Genomic DNA, 18,782 nt, shown 5'->3' with positions numbered 1-18,782 from the left:
GAACGGGGATGAGACTGTGTGGGAGGGGAGGTGTCTGGCACTGCGGGATGCTCATTCCTCCCATGTCTGCCCATGAGGAAAAATCTCAATATTTTTTTTCAGACAGGATCTTCTGTGAAGCTATTTTATTCACAATGGCAACATTGAGCATCCTGCATGCAGGAGTGTCCAGTGAAAGTCTATCACAGCCTTGTATTGCCTATTTGCAGAACCTCTTGCAATTATTTTTCAATGGTCTTGGGAATCTGGAGAGGTGCCAGTTGACTGGAAGCTAGCAAATGTCATGCCAATTTTCAAGAAGGGCAAGAAAGAAGACCCTGGTAACCACAAGCCTGTCAGTCTCACATCAGTGCTTGGTTAAATTATGGAGAAAATTATCCTGGGAGTTATTGAAGCACATCTGGGGGGACAATGCAGTCATAGGTTCCAGCCAACATGGGTTCACAAGGGGTAGGTCCTGTTTAACAAATTTGATTTCCTTTTATGATCATATCATCCATCTAGTCGATCAAGGGAAGACAAGGGATTATCCCACTCTGTTCTGCGCTGGTGCAGCCTCACCTCGAGTACTGTGTGCAGTTCTGGGCACCATCGTACAAAAAGTACGTGAAACTGTTGGAGAGTGTCCAGAGAAGGGCTACAAAGATGGTGAAGGGCCTAAAGGGGCAGACATATGAGGAAAGCTGTTCCTCCCCTCAGCCTCCTCTTTTCCAGCTGTTGAGCCTGGAAAAGAGGAGGCTGAGGGGAGGCTTCATTGCAGCCTACAGCTTCCTCATGAGGGGGAGTGGAGGGGCAGGCGCTAATCTATTCTCTTTAGTAACCAGGAATAGGACCTGCAGAAATGGTGTCAAGCTGCGACAGGGGTGGTTCAGACTGGACATCAGGAAGAAATTCTTCACTGAGAGTATGGTAACACACTGGAACAGGCTCCCCAGGGACATAGTCATGACACCGAGCCTATCAGAGTTTAAAAAGTGTTTGGACTGTGCTCTCAGTCATATGGTCTGAATTTTTGAGTGGTCCTGTGTGGAGCCAGAAGTTGGACTCGATGATCCTTGTGGGTCCCTTCCAACTCAGGATATTCTATGGTTCTATGGTTCTATAGTTGTAGACAGTGATCAGGTCTCCCCTAAGCCTCCTTTTCCCTAGACTACACAGGCCCAGTTCCCGGAGTCACTCCTCATATATCTTGTTTTCTAGTCCTTTCACCAGCTTTGTTGCTCTTCTCTGAACACATTTCACAACTCAATGTCCTTGTAGCGTAGGGCTCAAAACTAAACACAGCACACAAGGTGCAGTCTCACTAGTGGCAAGTCCTGAGGGACAATCACTTCCTTAGGCCTGCTGATCACTTGATTTCTGATGCAGGCCAGGATGGCATTGGCTTTCTTGGCCAGCTGGGCACACTGCTCACTCATGTTCATTTGGCTGCCAACCAGCACAGCACCCTCAGGTCCTTTTCTGCCAGGCAACTTTCCAGACACTCTTCCCTGACCTGAGCCTATACCGCTGCATGGCATTATTATGACTGAAATGTAGCACTCAAGACTTATTGAATGCCTTACAACTGGAAACAGCCCATTGATCCAGCCTATCCAGATTCTTCTGCCAAGCCTTCCAGCCCTCAAGCAGATCAACACTCCCACCCAACTTGGTCTTGTCTGCAGGCTTACTGAGGGTGCACTCAATCCCCTCATCAAATTTGTTGTTAAAAATGTTAAACAAAACTGCCCCCAGTACAGAGCCCTGGGGAGCACCACTTGTGACTGGCTGCCAACTGGATTTGACTCCATTCACTGTGACCCTTTGGGCCTGGCCACCCAGACAGGTTTTAAACCAGCTGACAGTATGTCCAGCCAAGCCATGAGCAGCCAGTTTCTCCAGGAGAGGGCTGTGGGAAACAACTTCAAATGTTTTGCTAAAGTCTAAGTAAACAACATGCACAGCCTCTCATGCACTCAGCAGGTCATCTTATCATTGAAGGAGATCAGGTTAGTCAATCAGGACCTGCTTTTCATAAATGATAAGATGTGGTAAACACTGATTAGACATGCTGAACACTGAAGAGCTCTCCCCACAAAGGGTGTGTTCTAATTTCTCTGTCTGCTGCTTTCTAATTTATCTGTCCAAGTATCTACTTAAAATTTTTATTTCATGTATGTCTGAAAAGCTTTAAAAATGATAGTAGTGATTATTGCTGCTTTCCCTAGCCCACTTTTTCTGACTTCTCATGTAGACCTTTAGCCTCTATGTCATCACAGTCAGAAGGTAAGTTGACAAAAAAAAAAGAGTAATGAGAAGCATGTGTGACACAAAAAGTGTAATCATTCTTCACATTAATCGACATGAAGTTTCAAGATCTGTCCTCATCAGCGCTAGCAATTTCAGACTGATAATGGTCAGGTGGGTACCTTACTAGAGGGGAAAAAAAAAAAAAAAAAAGAAAAAAAAAAGTAGTGATGTCCATAGGGAATCAACAAATGTCTTTGCTTATTGCATATTTTTACATTTATTTAGTTTCAGGTTTTGAACTTCTTCAATTTCTATCAAAATCTCATTGATTTCTAGGTTCTGGATTTTTATTTAACATTTTAAAAGCTGACTTAATGCCATTCCCATTTCTGAAAACACATTTACAATTACTTTGACCTATACCTTTATGTCTGTATGAAAGTATAAAATGAAAATATCACAAAATACCACTCCAAGGTATTCATTGGCACTTCCTTGTGTCTTCAATAGCAAAACCAAAACAAAACCAAAAACAACAACAACAAAAACAGTTGGGTAATATGCTATGCAAAACTATTCTCCTTTTCATCATAGTGCAAGCAATTTGTTGGTGTCAGCTGAGTTCATATTGCAAAACTAGCGCATAGAAATCACTAGCGCTGTTGGTTTCTTTACTCAGGAGAGCCTCGACGCTTAGCTTGTCTAGAAATTGAAACCTTCCACCTCTAGACATTATGTCTCCTCCAGGTCACACACAAAATGACTTGGGGAGGCAGTGTGGAGAGCTTTGTTTAGTGGCAGCCTGCCTAACACATAGCTGTGGACAGGGAGATTTTCACATTGATGCTTTGCTAACCTGCCAGCCTTCTAAATGGCTTTGTGATTCTCCTTCCTATTTTCCCTTAACATTCATACATAATTTCTCAGATTTGTATTTGGTAGCTAATTAATATTTTTGTATTTTTTATTTTTCGTCTCCTAAGGTTATAAAAGATGTGTGCAGCAACTGTACAGGCACTGTAGACTCCGATGGGCCATTGTCTAGTTCTCCAGTACACAAGACAGAACTGGAAAAGGTAAAGTTATCACACCGATAATGCTAACTTCTAAAAAAGCTGAAATTGGATTTAGATTTTGGATTTAATGCACTAACTTCTTCTTGTTATAACATATTCTGGGGAGGTTTTAAATAAATATTTGCTGATTTTTGTTGGTGTTTTACCCCCTGCATTCTCTTAATTTATTTGGGTATGGGTGTACATCCTTCAGAGTTAAAAATTCTGCCCTGTCTATTCATTCGGTCATGAACAACTCACAGACTGTATTGTTTCCAATAGCAGCTTCTCTTGAGCTGCTAAATGATGCAGACCAAGTAGCTGTGCTGTGTGAGCTGCATTGCAGAGACACTCTCTGTATAGTGCAAAGTACAAGCAAGGCTGTAACACTCAGGAAAGAATAGCTGAAAATGATAGAGGAGTTTTGAGGGGAAGTCTTTTCTTTTTGAGAATTTAGTTTTTAAAGATCTCCCTGGGCATGCTGTCACAGTTTCAGCAGACCCTTTCAGGCATTTCTGCCTTAACACAGAAACTTGTAAGAAACTACCACAAGTAGTTGTCTCTGCTTCCTTTACTCAGCAAGCTATTTGAGCAAGAATTAGGAAGGAGAACAACTCTGCAGTAAATGGTCAGTACTTTACCATCACTGATTAAGCCCCTGCTGTGTTAAGGCATCCACATGATCAAACACCTCTATAGGCCCTACTTAAAAGTCTTACTGACAAAGAATCACCAATTTCCTGGGATCTAAAATCTTTTTACTGTGCTTTCAAATAAGGAGTTAATTTGTAGTTTCTGTGCTATTCTAAAGCCTATGGGGTAGTATTAAAAAAAAAAAAAAAAAAAAAAAAAAAAGCAAAAACTGAACTTTTTACTAACTTAAGTTTGTCTTCAAGTGGATCAGTGCTTAGAAAGCATTTTACTTCATAGCAAGCATATGTTTAATTTGACTCATGATACTTAATTTGATAAAGGTGACATTATATGTCAGCTTTCTTTGTCCTTGCAGAAGTTGTCATCTGAGAGGCCAAGTTCAGATGGGGAGGGTGCTGTGGAAAATGGCGTCACTACGGTGTGCAATGGAAAAGAACAAGGTAAGTCTCAAATGTTGGATGCTTGCTGTAAAGAGTGTCTGCAAATACAGAGAGTATTAAAATAGATATTGATTTTTATTTTTATCTTTAAATAGGTAGTAGTGATTTTGAATTGTTATTGTGTGGGTAAAATCAATATAATTAGTACAAGTAAATAGAATACAGAAATTTCAACTTGGCCTTTTTGTGTATTCAAAAGTACATTTTTTTCCAGGACAAGCACAACCACTATAAGCATCTAACAGTTGCTTGTGGTAATTGTATACAGTGGCAACATGAACAGTGAATGTAGATTTTAAGCAAAAAAAGCTATCACTGAATACGAGAAAGAGAGAATCGTGCATGTTATATATTTATATGTACAGACATATGTCAGTCTATATGCATGTATTTATACACATACGTAAAAATGCGTATTATGTATGATTATATATATTAACATATTAAAATGTACCTAATCATGTAATATCAGTGGGTTTATATAATCATATAATTTTACACATGGTACTTTGGAGCTGTGCATATTATGTATTCCTTATAATCTGACAAAGGCACATCCCAAACCCAGAGGGAATTTTGTCTGAGTTATGTGTAACAAACTCAACCCCTATACTTCCATCCCCACATCTCACCCTCCTCCCCAAAACAAAGAAACTTCTGTGACTTCCTTAGCTTGATGTGTAGCAAAGGTATCATTTAGATACACAAAACTGACATTTTTCTACAGCTGTGAAGATGAGGGTAATGTGAGCCACAGAGAACACAATGTGTCAATACAGGTTTTGGTGCCAGCCGTGTCTCACCTTTTGACTCTCTCACTGTCTTCTTCCTGTGTCGTTTTTCAACATTTCCTGACCATAAAGATTTCTTACATACCCAACAGTATGGCACAATGCCAGCTATGGTGGTTTGTAGAAGCTGCAGCACACGGTCAGATTCCACAACATGAAGTCTTCCACTTAGCTTTCAAAAAGCTCAGTATTGTTTTAACCTCTGGAGCCTGCTGAGCATCTCAGTGATAAACAAGCTGAATGGATGTTGTCCAAGATGTCGAAAAGTGGCTGGTAGGCCACCACCAAAAGTGGTGGGCTTCAGGAAGCATGCTGGTGGAGCATGAGCTGCTAGAAAGCCAGCACACCTCAGATATCTCAAGAAGGGTAATTAAAAATATTTGAAAATTATGACCTTCAACTGTGTAGTAATGATATTAACAGGCATTAATAACTACAAAGAGATTAAAATATTTTAAGTGGTCCTGGGTGTAGCTGCAATATTTTTAATTGGTTTTAAACAATGGAAAGGAAATACTTAAGGAAGCTTGCTTTTCTGTATATCACCCATAGACCAGCCTTTCTGCCACTCTTAACCAGCTTCTTGTTTTGCTGTGGGAAGGAGAAGAGAAGAAAAGGCTTTTGTGACAAAAATCACTTGCAGTCATGCAATCAGTAGAGACTAAAACATAAAGTCATGAAGGCCTTGTTTCTGCTGCCTCTCAGTACTACAGCAGAATAAAATAGCTCCCTCAACTGTGGGAGTTTGTTTCATGTTTGGAAAGCTCTGGGTAAGTTGTAAAAAGCCTTTCCTTAGGAAGAGAGAATTGGACCTTTGCTTGCACACACTGCATTGATATTTGCTGGAGCAAAAGCTATCCACTCCCCAAAAGCACCTTTTCCCCCTCAGCACTGCACATAGCAGGTGGCAGATTTACTTGTACAGTCTTGGCTACAGATACAATTTCTAAATCGTTTTCCATGTTAGCTAAAAATTAAACTAAACATGATAAATTGTGCCATTGTGAGTCCTAAACTGCTACTCTGTTTTCCGTGAATTCTTCCCAGTTCATCAGTTCATAATTATTTTTCATGTGAACATTTTGTCCTATTTCTCTTCGGTTTACACAAATCCATAACCACTAAATGTTCTGTTTTGGGGAAGTAGCAAAGGGAGTTGGTAGGTCAGGGATAAACTTAGAGCAGCTCAGTCAGTAACTATTTTAAATGTATTTTTCATCAAAATCATAAATCAGTGCGAGTTCATGGGTAAATTTGCTACCCTGACAGTTCTCAGAGTAATTTTTGCTCTGTTGATGGAATTCAAATCCACTGAACATCATTTCTGAAATGAAGATGATTTATTTTTGGGGGGTTCTGTTTTACAAATAATAGATTTTTTTTTCCTTTTTTTTTTTCTTCTTTTATTTTTTTTTCAATTCTTTTTGCTTTAGAAACATTTTTCCCTATTTATCAGTCAGTTAGTTATGGCTTTAGTCAGGTAGGCATTTCTCAATATGAAATCCATTGTCTTTGCCATGTTACCTTCAGTAGCTCACCATGGTTCAATGCATACAGCTGTAATTTTACTACTAACATGTTTAATGGAAGCATAGACTGGCAGCTGGCAAAATCTCTCCTTTCCTCAAGCTTTTTCATGTAAGCCTGCAAGACAACAAACAGTGCAAACTTTTAATCATTGAATACTGATCCCACTAACTTGTTAATTGCTAATTTATAAGTTTTGTCTTTCTAATAGGCCCATTTTTTTTATATTCCTTAATGGCAGGGCCACTTTTGCTAGGCAATCATACTCTTGTTAAATACTTAACTGTTGAAATACTTTGAGGTAAATATTTAGATTGGTGACTTATCATCTGGCTGGATTTTTATTCTTGTGTATATGAGGTAAATATTTCATTCATATTGATAATTTAGATGACAACTGTTTTGGAAATAGACTTTAAGCTTGATTAAATGAAATTGAATTAGAAGCTTGATTTTTGGTTTTCTGGATACCTGGATTACTATTTTTGCTTAGGTTCCCTCTGTTGATTGGATAATTTAAACATACTAAAATACACACTTTTGCTTTCTTCATAGTGAAGAGGAAAAAAAGTTCAAAATCAGAAGCCAAGGGCACTGTGACGAAAGTAACAGGGAAAAAGATAACGAAGATCATAGGTTTAGGAAAGAAAAAGCCATCAACAGATGAACAGACCTCATCAGCTGAAGAAGATGTTCCAACATGTGGTAAAACATTTTTCTTTTGGAGTCTGAAATGCAGCTTGTGACTAAAATCTTATAAAATTCTAAGCTAGAAATTCCTTTAAGTGAGCTTTTACTGCTTTAATTCTCACCCCCACATCAGAAGTATGCACTCACGATGAAAGAGCTTATCAATAGCTTATCACTTGAAAAGAGACTAAAGTGCTTGACTATTTTAATAAAATGGTAGCACAGGTTATGAAGGAAACAAGAGCTGTTTTCAAACAAACAGGTATAAAATGAATATAGGCTATATCATAGAATAAATTTACCGTAGGATTTAGAATAAGGTTCTTGGGAAGGCTCTGGGTTTTTTTATGATGATGTTATATGTGATGGCAGTCATGATAGCAGTCAACTGGCCTCAGCTAAAGTGATTTGACTGTAGTTGTGGTTCCCAAAGTGATATGTATGGGGCAAAACTTGAATGAAGTAACAAATTTCTGGTAAGTTATTTTAACTGCTAAAGTTGATTATTCCTAATGACAGCTGTACTGCTTGGCAACACCGAGAAAGTATATAAAAAGACATGCAGAATATGCCTATGTTATGTATCTGAGCTGTTAATGTTTGCTTACCAGTCAGGACTTTGTGTCATGCATTTAGCTGATGTCATCACAGCTCTGCTATTTTTCAGACAATGCAATATATTTACATTCTCCTGTTCTCCTTTTGGTGTTCCAATGTTAAGTAACACCTATTTATTTGAATAAATTTGATCCCACCCTTCTTCCAGCCTTCTCCAAAAAAGTTCCTAGCAAGATAGATGTGAATCAGTTGCATTGGATTTTGAATTTGGATTTGCCTGTACCCTTTTAATTGATTAGGAAAACTCTGGGAAACACAGAAATCTGTGATTAGGCAGCACAAAGTGTGATGGATGCTTACCCAGTGTGAAAGAAACAGATCTGTAGACCACCAGCAAGAACTTCATAGATGGCAGGTGGCTCTCAAGCCACACTTTGGGAATCATTCCCATAAGCAATCTGTGATTAAATAAGTGTGTGCATATATGTCCATACATCATCTAAGTACAGATGTGATTTATCAAGCAAAAGAACAGCTGGTAAAAGCTGTGTCCAGCCAGATGCATTGTCCGAAGCATCTGGCTTCCATAAAACCTCTAACTTCCTGGGTCTCATAGTCTGTTGATTATATCATATTATGTGATATGTTAACCACAGCTGTGCAATATAATTCCTAGTACTTCTATCCTTATTTCAGAAATGGACATAAATACAGCCATTACTATTGTCTGCATTTGGCTCTTCTCTACACCACTTGCAAATTTTATAGAAAAATGTATTGTAAGTGTCTAGGCTTTGGTCATTGCAGGAAGTCTTTGCAAAAGGAGTTTCTCACCACCAGAAATTTAGCTGAGTGCAATACCCTCTGGGAGGTTGCTCCATAGTTGAAGGCTTTTACACTTTAGAAGGCTCTGCCTACCACGAACAAAGGGAAAGGCACAGTGGGGCTACAGAGGACACCCAGCTAGAGTGGAAATAGAAACTCGCCTGCACTCAGAGTCACAGCAAAGTTCTTCCCTACAGCATCACTGATCTTCAGCCACCTGGACTAAGCTGAAGTGATAATGCCCCAACTGGAAACACACTCAAGGCATTTTGGTCATGTCAAGCTCTGAATGTTTATGTAGGGATATTGTGGAGGACAAATATGCAGTCCTGATTATTTAAGTATGAGGGTTTGGAAGAGGATTTTTTTACAGCTGTACTGGGAGCAGAAGTGGGGGAAAAGTACTTTCTGAAAAAAAGGACTCTCTCCAAAACAAGCCAGCTGGCTTGCACATGAAGGGTTTTCCATTTCTAGGGATTCTATTATAATGCACAGCTATACAGGTTTTTGTTACAGGAGGAGCAAAGAGAGTTGGAGAGTGTGATCATAACAAGGAGCCAAAATCACAGGATTGTGCACATCCTCCTTTTTTATGGCACCTTCCAAGATGTGCACAATTCTGATCTGCTATATCCTGTTGGATCAAGCTTTGACATTGGAATTATAATGTTGGAAGGGAAATCCAGAAAAAATAATGATAAGTCATAGCTTTAATGAAATCCAACGAGATAGCTATCCAAAATGATTAAGTGCTTAAATGAAAATCAGACCTGAGATAGATTTTTTACATAAATTCTGGCCTGTGCAAGGTATTACTTGTCTCTTTCTTCATTGCATGTTTGAAAACGTGTTGTAGTCATGTAACTGTAATGTGGAAGCAAAATATATATGTGTTGGAGGGTTTTTTTGTTTGCCTTTTTTTCCCCTCCATTTACAAGTGACCAGACAGCAAAACTGGATGTTCATTTTCCTGATTTTAACATCTGAGTCTGGAATGATCGTCGCTAAGGGACAGGGAAGAAAAGACACTCCCTGTTTTCTGACTCTATATGCCTAGATACTGTCTGCATCTGTTATAGACCATGATTACAAAAGCAGGATTTATTTAAAATGCAATTTAGTCATGAAATTTTGATTTGTTCTAAGGGCATTGTAGTATCCTTGGAAAAAAAAAAAAAAACAAACAAAAAAAACCTTGTGTAAAGTGTAGTTAAATTTTGTATGTAAAATGTAAATTTTGTAAATTTTCTTGAGTTTTAAGCCAATATTAATTTTAAGCCAATATTAATTTTATTTCTATTGACATCAGTAGTGACCCTTTAAATTCTTCTTTAGAAGTGTTGCATTCTTCTTTCTACATGAAATCAGAACAGGTAATATCACTGTGTACAGCTAACTGTGCTATTTGTTCTTCCTGGCAAAGCAGAATGAACTGCCATTGAGTGGAAGGAATTTAGTATTTGTAGGTCTTTGGGACACTGACTGTGGGTGTTACAGAAGCCAGCTCATCACCTAATTATATAATAGGAGCTGTGGTATTCCCAGAAAATTTGGGCAGTCACAGTTATCAAAAACATTATACACTAAGAAAGTGGTTCTTTTATGAAAATGCTGTGTGAGCACATCAGCTGTGTATGTACTTGTTACTACTCTCCCTCTTCCCTTCTTACTAAAGTCTTGGGGTTTGGTGAGCTCACCCGGCCACTGCAGAGACTAACACAGAAAGCCATTTGCAGGTGAGCAGGATCACATCTTTATATGCTTTTTGCAGAGCAGAGTCATATACGTGTCTTCATAAAATCCATATGGACATTCTATTGAAAGAGCAATAAGTTTTTAAAATTCTGGCATTACATTGAAAAGTAAGTTGCTTTTTTTTTTTTTTTCCAAAAAAAGTCAGGAGTAAAACATCTCACGTTTCATTTTGTTGCAGGATATCTCAATGTGCTCTCAAATAACCGTTGGCGTGAGCGCTGGTGCCGAGTGAAAGATAATAAACTCATTTTCCACAAGGACAGGACAGATCTGAAGACACACATTGTTTCTATCCCTCTCCGTGGCTGCGAAGTCATCCCAGGACTGGATTCAAAGCATCCCCTGACCTTCCGGCTGCTTCGAAATGGGCAGGAGGTTGCTGTGCTTGAGGTGCCATGCATACTAATGACTATGACTTGCAGGGACTACCACAAGCTAAATTAGAGAAGCACTTCCATACTAACTGGCCATTTGAAAAATCTTTGGAGTAATATTATTACAGAGATGGATAATAGATGCTGGAGGGAGAAAAAAAATAAGAATTATAGGCAAAGGGGGAACTGAGATTTAGGGCCAAGTTGCATTATGCAATTCAGAAATCTCTGTAAGATTTTTTTCCCTGCATTGGTGTTCCATTGACTTGTTACTAAAAATCTCTGTGCTCCTTCTCTAGTCACACTTTTGTATCAGAGGTATAATTACTTTGGGTAAATAACAGCAATAATTAAATATTGGACTGCTGTTGATGAGAACTCTCAAGATCTTAACACTCATTAATTATCAGTTACTTACATGAACTACTTTTGTTCAGCCTGAATCCCTGTAAATGTAATCCTGCAGTAAGGAAAGACATTGTGCCAGCAACTTGATGAGTGACATTCCTAGCACCACAGAGGTCATACCTTCATCTGTGTTAGCTGCACAGTAACTGTGTGCCTGGATGGATGGGAGCAGAGAAGAGCTCGGTGGTAGTCCTTGCAGCCTGGACAACTGCTTATCTGACCTGGGGAAGGATCCAGGCTGATCGGATCCCAGTTCTAAAACAGAAGGCAACTGCTGATGACTGGCAAACTGATACAGGAAAACCATCTGATCTAGAAAATTGCCTTCAATGGTTATGTCCAGTACTATTTAGAGCATTTAACAGCTCTGCCACAAATTCAAGGGCAAGATATGACTGAAAAGCCAAAATTAAGTTAAACAATTATGTCAGATATTGTTTTCAGATCTTGTTAAAAGTGGACTGTGGAAAGTGGTTCAGGATTTTCACAGAGGGGTTTATTCAGATGCTGAAAGCTGAAATGCAAAGCCACTTAAAGCCAAGGATAGTGAAGATACAGGAGGAGGCAAGCTATTGTTTTCAATGGCAGGACAGACACTTTGAGCACCTTGGTTTTCTCACTGCAGGTCATACTATTCTCATGTCCTTGCAAAAAAGTCCTATTGCATGTGAGCACCTTAGAGAATCTGAAAAACTAGAAAGCAGCTGAAGGAGTTGTGAAAGGCCATAAAATGTTAAATAAATAAATAAACAAATAAACAAATAAATAAATAAATTAGAAACCACACTCCTTTTTTCACCCATTTTTCAATTATTTATTTTGCTACTGTTTAACTTTGCAATTGGAAACTTGAAGCAAAATATGATTTAAAAAAAAAATAATGATATTTGTTTTTACTTGTGCCACTAGGAAAGTGAATGCCATCAGCTAAACAAATGCAAGTGGACTTTTTCAAAAACCAAACTTAAAACTTCTACAGTTTCAGTATTTTCTTTCCTTGTTTCTACTTGGCAATAATATTTTATTCTCGGGATTCATCCTAACTAAAAACCCCAGGCTATCCTAGGAAAATAATTCTGTTACAGCTTTCAGTTTTCTGAGGTCTAACATAAGCATGACTTGAATCTAAACCAACTGGCCTTAAGTGATTATTTTTTCTTCATTTGTGGAGATTGCCCACTTTGTATTACATTATAACTGATGAGCACATGGCTTACTTAAAATGCACTTCTAGCAAAGCAGATTCAGTGAGAAATCCTGGGTTTTCTGACTTCAGCAGAAGAAAGCCAGAGCTTCTCATATAATATGGTAGCAATTTGTCAGCCAAGAAGAATGCAGCATTTTGAAATAATTCTGTGACAACCCCAATTTAGTGGCTGACTAAAGACCTCATGTATGCTTCTGCCCTCTCCTTGCAGGCATCCTCCTCTGAAGACATGGGCAGATGGATAGGGATGTTGCTGGCAGAAACAGGATCTTCAACAGACCCTGGAGCTCTGCACTATGACTACATCGATGTGGAAATGACGGCAAGCGTCATCCAGGCTGCAAAACAGACCTTCTGGTGAGAGGCATTCAGCTGCCCGCGTGTTTTCAGTACTGTGAAAATTTATATCTGCATATAACTCTGGTGCCAACAGAACTTATCAAATCCCCCCAGCCCTTTACCAGATTTTGAAATCCTTAAGTGTCTCAGCATCACAGCATGATAGATGTGTTTAAGATTATCTTGTTGGCATCCTGCTAAAGTTCTGTAAAAATGCAGACACAATCCAACTTTACTCAAATCTTGACTCATTTTTCTTTTTTTTTTTTTTCCGTAAATCTCCTTATTAAATGCTATATTTTAATATTTTATTTTGATTGAAGCCTTGGAGCTATCACTAGAAGAGGACAAATGCTGAAAAGTTAATAATTATGCATCTATGCGGTTTAAAATTATTTACTTCTTGGCTATATTAATATTTGTATCTGAACAGAACCACTAAAAATGTGCAGCAAATTTACATCTTGAGTAGTCACCTTCTCAGCGTTTCCCTTTTAAGTTATTTTTTGATTAATTAAAAACCTAGTCAAGCTCCAGTTCAATTAATTTCTAGTTTTTAATTTAGGAGGTGGAAAGTGGGAAGGAGTCTTGGGTACAGCAAAGAAATTCTGTTTAAAATGTAAATCAGTCCAGTGAATTCCCCATCACCAATCCTGTGTTGAAAAAATGAATGCATACTTAGCATATAGAGTGATTTACATGTTCAAAGTAAATTAATTAATTAATTTTGGCATTAAAGCAATCTCTGGTGTGATGAGACCGTCATTTTTCCTAGGCTAGATAAGATTGTTTAGAAAAGGGAACGAAGGAACGAGTGGGACACACGACATCTCCTGCTGCAGATGTACCCCATGGTTTACTGGGGTCACAAGAGGGGTGGCCTGGCAAGACAGTTTGCAGAGGCATCATCCCTCATCTCTGCCAAATGAGACTTTCTTCAAATTCCACAAATATGGAATTCGCATGACAATACATTAGAGAATCACACCCCATCTGCCTGTCATAACTTTAAACAGACTGAAAATGAAAAAAAAAAAAAAAAGGGCAAAAGCTTCAGAGTTTTCCAAAAGAAGGCTCTTCTTCCATTAGCTAGGTGTTAAAAGAGCTTTAGCAAGGGAAAATGCAGTTTCATTCAGGATCTAGCTTGAACTTCTTCTGATAGGAAATGACTCAATGTTACCACAATCCCAGTTTTGAAAAAAAAAAAAAAAAAAAAAGAATCAAAATGTACTTAGCTTATAGACTTACATTAATATTTGAAGTTAATAGGGTTCAAAAAGTTTATCCTGTGTTGACGTGTATTTTTGCTTCAGTCAGCATCTCACAATAACCACATTTAAGAAAGAAACAGAATGGAAACCTTTTCCCCTTGAATACTGCTTGGCTTTCCTTTTCTGAACAAATGTGATATTAATTGGAGCCAAGTGAAAAAACATATGCAACTAGACCACATGTTAGAAAGGAATGTCAAACAACTTGCAAAATAGCAGAATTCCCCTATTAAGAATTAGTTAAAATTCATTGGGTGTCTTAAAAAGACTGTAAGAGCTTGTCAATAAGCAAGTAGAATAGCCATCTGCTGATTTTCAACTACCCCTAGAAATAAGGAGAGATGACCATGATGCTTGTGTAAACAAGATATTATTGCCACCCTTTATAGGACAAATATCAATATTCCAAATTAACAACAGTTATCATTACAGCATTGGTTATCATTCAGTCACTTCAATTTATTGGTTATTCTTTTCCTGAGACTGTTACTGTGCCAAGTGATTGGCTCTTCATTAATAATCCCATCAATTTCCTCTATGTAAATCATTAGGCATCTAGGAAAGGCGAATAAGAGGTGTTCCTTTTTTTTTTTTTTTTTTTCCAATGGCTTTTCCATCTAGCAGTTTTAGAATACAGTTAATTTACATGGATGCATCTGTAAACTGGTTTAGAGAGGCTTAGTGAAATAATGCTTATGAAGCATTTGCAGATACTTATATAAATGTTATCTTACTGTGGTGATGGAAACAGTTACTGCAAGTGCATCAGATGTTGTTAATGAATATCCCAGTTTTCAGACTTCGCTCTTATGCATTACTCTCAATGAAGCTAGTCAAATAAATAAATAAATAAAGCTACAATAATAGCTCCAAATGCAGTCCTTCGGACTAACCAGAAACACTTGAGTAATGCTCTTCATTAAGAGGAGCAGTAAACAAATGCAGCCCTTTAATAATGTCTAATGAAGTATGAGATATGATAAATATTTTTATCATGGCATTTGTCTTAGGATCTTTACTGTTTGTTTGTTTTAACAAGAAAAGCTTCTGGCTAATGATTATTCCACCTATGTACCACCTGTGCATTCACTGGGGCTGTGGCAGACCTAAAAGGCTCAACCAGGCAGGTTCATCCCTCCTGTGAAACAGGCTCTCCCATGGCTCAGGTGAGCCATAGCTGGATGAAGTCTGTCTCTCTGAATAACAAATTCAGTGAACTAGATGTTATTCCAAAGCCAAAAGAAAGCAAACGTTGAAACCACAGAACTTTTGAGTTCTATCCAGCACTACAGAAGACCCTCTCAGGTTTAGTAGGGCTTTGTCATATTTTATGAATATCACCACAGAGCCTGAATAGTCCCATTGTTTGAGATGGAAAGCTTTGTTTTCCCGTTCACATATACCCGAATCTGTAGGAATTATTTGGGATCTCACTTCATACCTCATTCAATTTCAGAGGTTGCTAGAAAGGAAAACTAACTCTTGATGTTGTTATTGCTATTGGGCCTGATTCTGTCAGTCTCTGCATTGTTAGATCTTTGCTCCCAACACAAAGCCCACTGTAGTCTGTGATATTCTTCATAATTCCAGTAACAAAAGCTACAAAGTAGATTTTGGGAAGAGAAAACAAAAGGAAAAATATATATCCCTTTTGAAGCAGTTGGAGCATTTCACACATCCACTGTGTGAAACAGCAATAATGAGAATATGGAGTATTTACATACACAGTTACCCAGACAGAGAGCTGGAAAGCATAGTGCCATTGTGCAAACTCTACCTAGCCAAAAGTTCTGACGTGGACATGAAAAATCCCCAGAATTTGGGGACTAAATTATCCTGCAAATTTTGATGGATGTGTTGACTCAGATTTTATCCAACTTCCACTTCTTTTTTCTTTTTTTTTTTTTTTTTTTTTTTCTGGATTTAATTATTGTTCCTCTGGATTCCAAGTTCTCATCCCCCCAGACGTGTGCACTCAGAAACACCTGCTTCTCCCCCATGCAGACAACAAGGGAACATTTATGTGACACTGGCAAGCTGGTTTATAACATAGATCAGCAGGTTCCCATGTAAACATGCCACTGAGCAGTTACAGCTGTTGCCATCCTGGCTTTCACACAGCCTTATCCCTGCTGTAAGAATACAGTGCAGAAACATATGGTGTAATATTGGCTGCTAGCAGTAACATGTGAGTAGCAAAGGGAAAACTGTCCTCAGCTTTCCTGCAGAAGGAGAGAAGATATGTGCTTCCAGACTACAAAATCAGATGCAGGGAACATACCACTGAATCATCATTTAGACTCGGTTCAAATGCTGTTTTTTATTATTTTTATTTTGCTTTTTTCAGTTTTATGAACAGGCGAGTTATATCCACAAATCCGTACCGGGGAAGCACTGCCAATGGCTACTCATGTCCGAGTGGAATGGCACTTCATTATGATGATGTTCCCTGCATAAATGGATCGGTAAGAATTGAATTTACACAGAACAAATGGTTTGCATGTGTTGAATGCATGGACATCTGAAAATTATATTATCTAAAAAGGCCCACTGGGCAGTTTCCAAATGAAGTCCTATTTTTTTGACTGGGGACCGCAAACTTCCCTCACACCTATAGGATATTAGGGATGTGGGACATATTGCTTACATTAACCTGCATGTGAGCCAACGTGCATTTAGAAAGCAGTTGCCTGTTGATGATTCGTTGCCAAGTCCTTGAATACAATACCATCTTAAGGGGGTATTTTTCAATCACACTGGACCTGGCAAAATTGAGTACTCAGTTACACCAGGCACTTGTTGGTCTCAATTGAAAAACAAACAAACAAACAAACAAAAAACAGAACACTTTTCCATCCTTGGGGCTGTGTTTCTCATGAGAGCAGGTACTGCAGATCGCAAAGGGGAGCCACAGGGTTCACTTCCATCCTTGTAACTTGCAGAGCTGATCATAGGCAGCCATGCAATAGCATTTAACACATAATGGATATTAACCCAAAGTAATACATGGTCCTCAAGAAAATTTACAGGCGAGATATGGAAGCCCTTAAGTTGGGCTGCTTCATAAAGACCCCCATGATGGCTGAGCTCAGAATAATTCATTTCTCCAAGTGCTAACTGGACTGCAAGTACAGGCCTCCATCATGTCTTAGTAATGTCAGAAAGATGGTAGGAAAAAACCCTGTTGGGAACTGCACGCAACAGCATGGGGGGTGGGTAGTCTCTGTGTGTAGCTCTTGGATGTGCTTAAGCCTTTGTAAGAGTAGCATACTGCCACATCCAGGATGGATTAAGGAAGGATATTTGGCAACCAGGCCTTTGGTTTCTTTTAAGATTAATTGAATGAATCACTGGAGTATTGTTGTTGAGTTTTCCATTTTTCTGAAAAAAAAAAAAAAAAAAAATGGCCTGTAGCTATTTTAGTTAGTTAGCTCAGAATAATAATCCTCCAGCAAAGAAAATGTAATACTAACATTCCAGCAGCTGGTATTCACTGGAAAGACATATAGCCTGAAGAAGGAAAAGAAACAAAAAGAAACAAACAAACAAAAAAAACTCTTAGCTTCAGCTAGCTGTTAGGCATTATTACTTTTAACAACGTATGTACCAGATGTAATCCCACAGCTTCATCTGCACAGCCCGTGAGTATCTCTTGTTAACACATTCTCCTTGTGCCCTCTCAGTGTTAGAGCTATACTGATGGTACAATCTGTGAATGGGAAAGTGATAGGATAGCACTGGCTTGCTCATTCTCTTTGAAATGCAAAGGCTATAAACCATGTAATGCAATGCTTCCTTTCCACACTGTGCCTTCTCCCACCTTACTAAGTAGTTAGCTTCAAGTGTGAGCAATAAGCATATGCTTGCTAAGTGCAGAGGGCTTGCTATGGTCAAAAATCTTACTAATGTTGTAATTTCAGTTAGGTTCTGCATGGTGTATTGTTTACTAACTGCCAAAGTGTGTGTGTTGCAGTGGGAACCCGAAGATGGCTTTCCTTCTTCCCGTAGCAGGAACATTGGAGAAGAAATGCTTTATGATAATGCAGGCCTGTACGATAACTTGCCGTCTCCAAAAATCTTTGCACGCTATCCGCCAGCTGACAGAAAAACCAATAGGTTATCTACTGACAAACTCTCCTCTAACCATTACAAACACCCTGTCTCATCCAATCTGTCTTCTGTTCAGTCTGTCACTAATACCTCTGCTGTGGGGAGGGGATCGGTCTCGCAGGTACTGTACTATTTAATACTTGACAATATTTTTTGTTGTTTTTTTGTCTGTTCTGTTTATCTGGTTGTTATCTTAAGGATGGTGGGCTATTTCAGTCATCCTGAGCACTGAAGTGCTTGGGATTTAGTCATAAGTTACTGCCCATAAAGCAGTTTTCCTAAATTGTAAATTCTGCTGTGGAAACATTGTCTCCTCGTGGCACATGGGGAAGGCCTTCCCCACAAGCTCTTGACAATTTACAGATTGCAGATAATATCAAAAAATAAATTATACCCTTCCAAACTTAACCTGAATGCATATTGAGACACCTTCTATCTCCTTAGGCAAGGAATAAGGACTAGGGAAAAAAAAAAAAAAAAAAGATATATGGCTTGGTTGTGACAGCAACTTGGTTGTGATAGCCTGTAGCCAGGCCCTGAAAGCTG

General features: G+C 38.6%; 1 protein-coding gene across 6 annotated transcripts in view; it reads left to right on the top strand.

Moving 5' to 3' along the window:
- AFAP1 (actin filament associated protein 1) overlaps positions 1-18,782 on the top strand; it is a 120,257-nt gene that overhangs the window by 88,555 nt on the left and 12,920 nt on the right. For 4 of the 6 annotated variants that reach the window (XR_004750284.1, XM_035324338.1, XM_035324341.1 and 1 more), the window contains exons 7-13: positions 3,216-3,308; positions 4,297-4,381; positions 7,255-7,404; positions 10,706-10,917; positions 12,728-12,873; positions 16,474-16,591; positions 18,100-18,357. Coding sequence is in view for 4 of the 6 variants with exons in the window: in XM_035324338.1 (XP_035180229.1) it covers positions 3,216-3,308; positions 4,297-4,381; positions 7,255-7,404; positions 10,706-10,917; positions 12,728-12,873; positions 16,474-16,591; positions 18,100-18,357 (1,062 nt within the window). In the remaining 2 variants the exon portion in view is untranslated. The remainder of the gene's footprint in view (positions 1-3,215; positions 3,309-4,296; positions 4,382-7,254; positions 7,405-10,705; positions 10,918-12,727; positions 12,874-16,473; positions 16,592-18,099; positions 18,358-18,782) is intronic. The other 2 variants (XR_004750285.1, XM_035324342.1) reach the window with 1 other exon arrangement.

The sequence above is a fragment of the Oxyura jamaicensis genome, chromosome 4 (genome assembly GCF_011077185.1).
Source record: "Oxyura jamaicensis isolate SHBP4307 breed ruddy duck chromosome 4, BPBGC_Ojam_1.0, whole genome shotgun sequence".
Lineage (NCBI taxonomy): Eukaryota > Metazoa > Chordata > Aves > Anseriformes > Anatidae > Oxyura > Oxyura jamaicensis.
The sequence above is the reverse complement of the archived record's forward strand: the minus strand, read 5'-3'. Positions and strand labels throughout refer to the sequence as shown.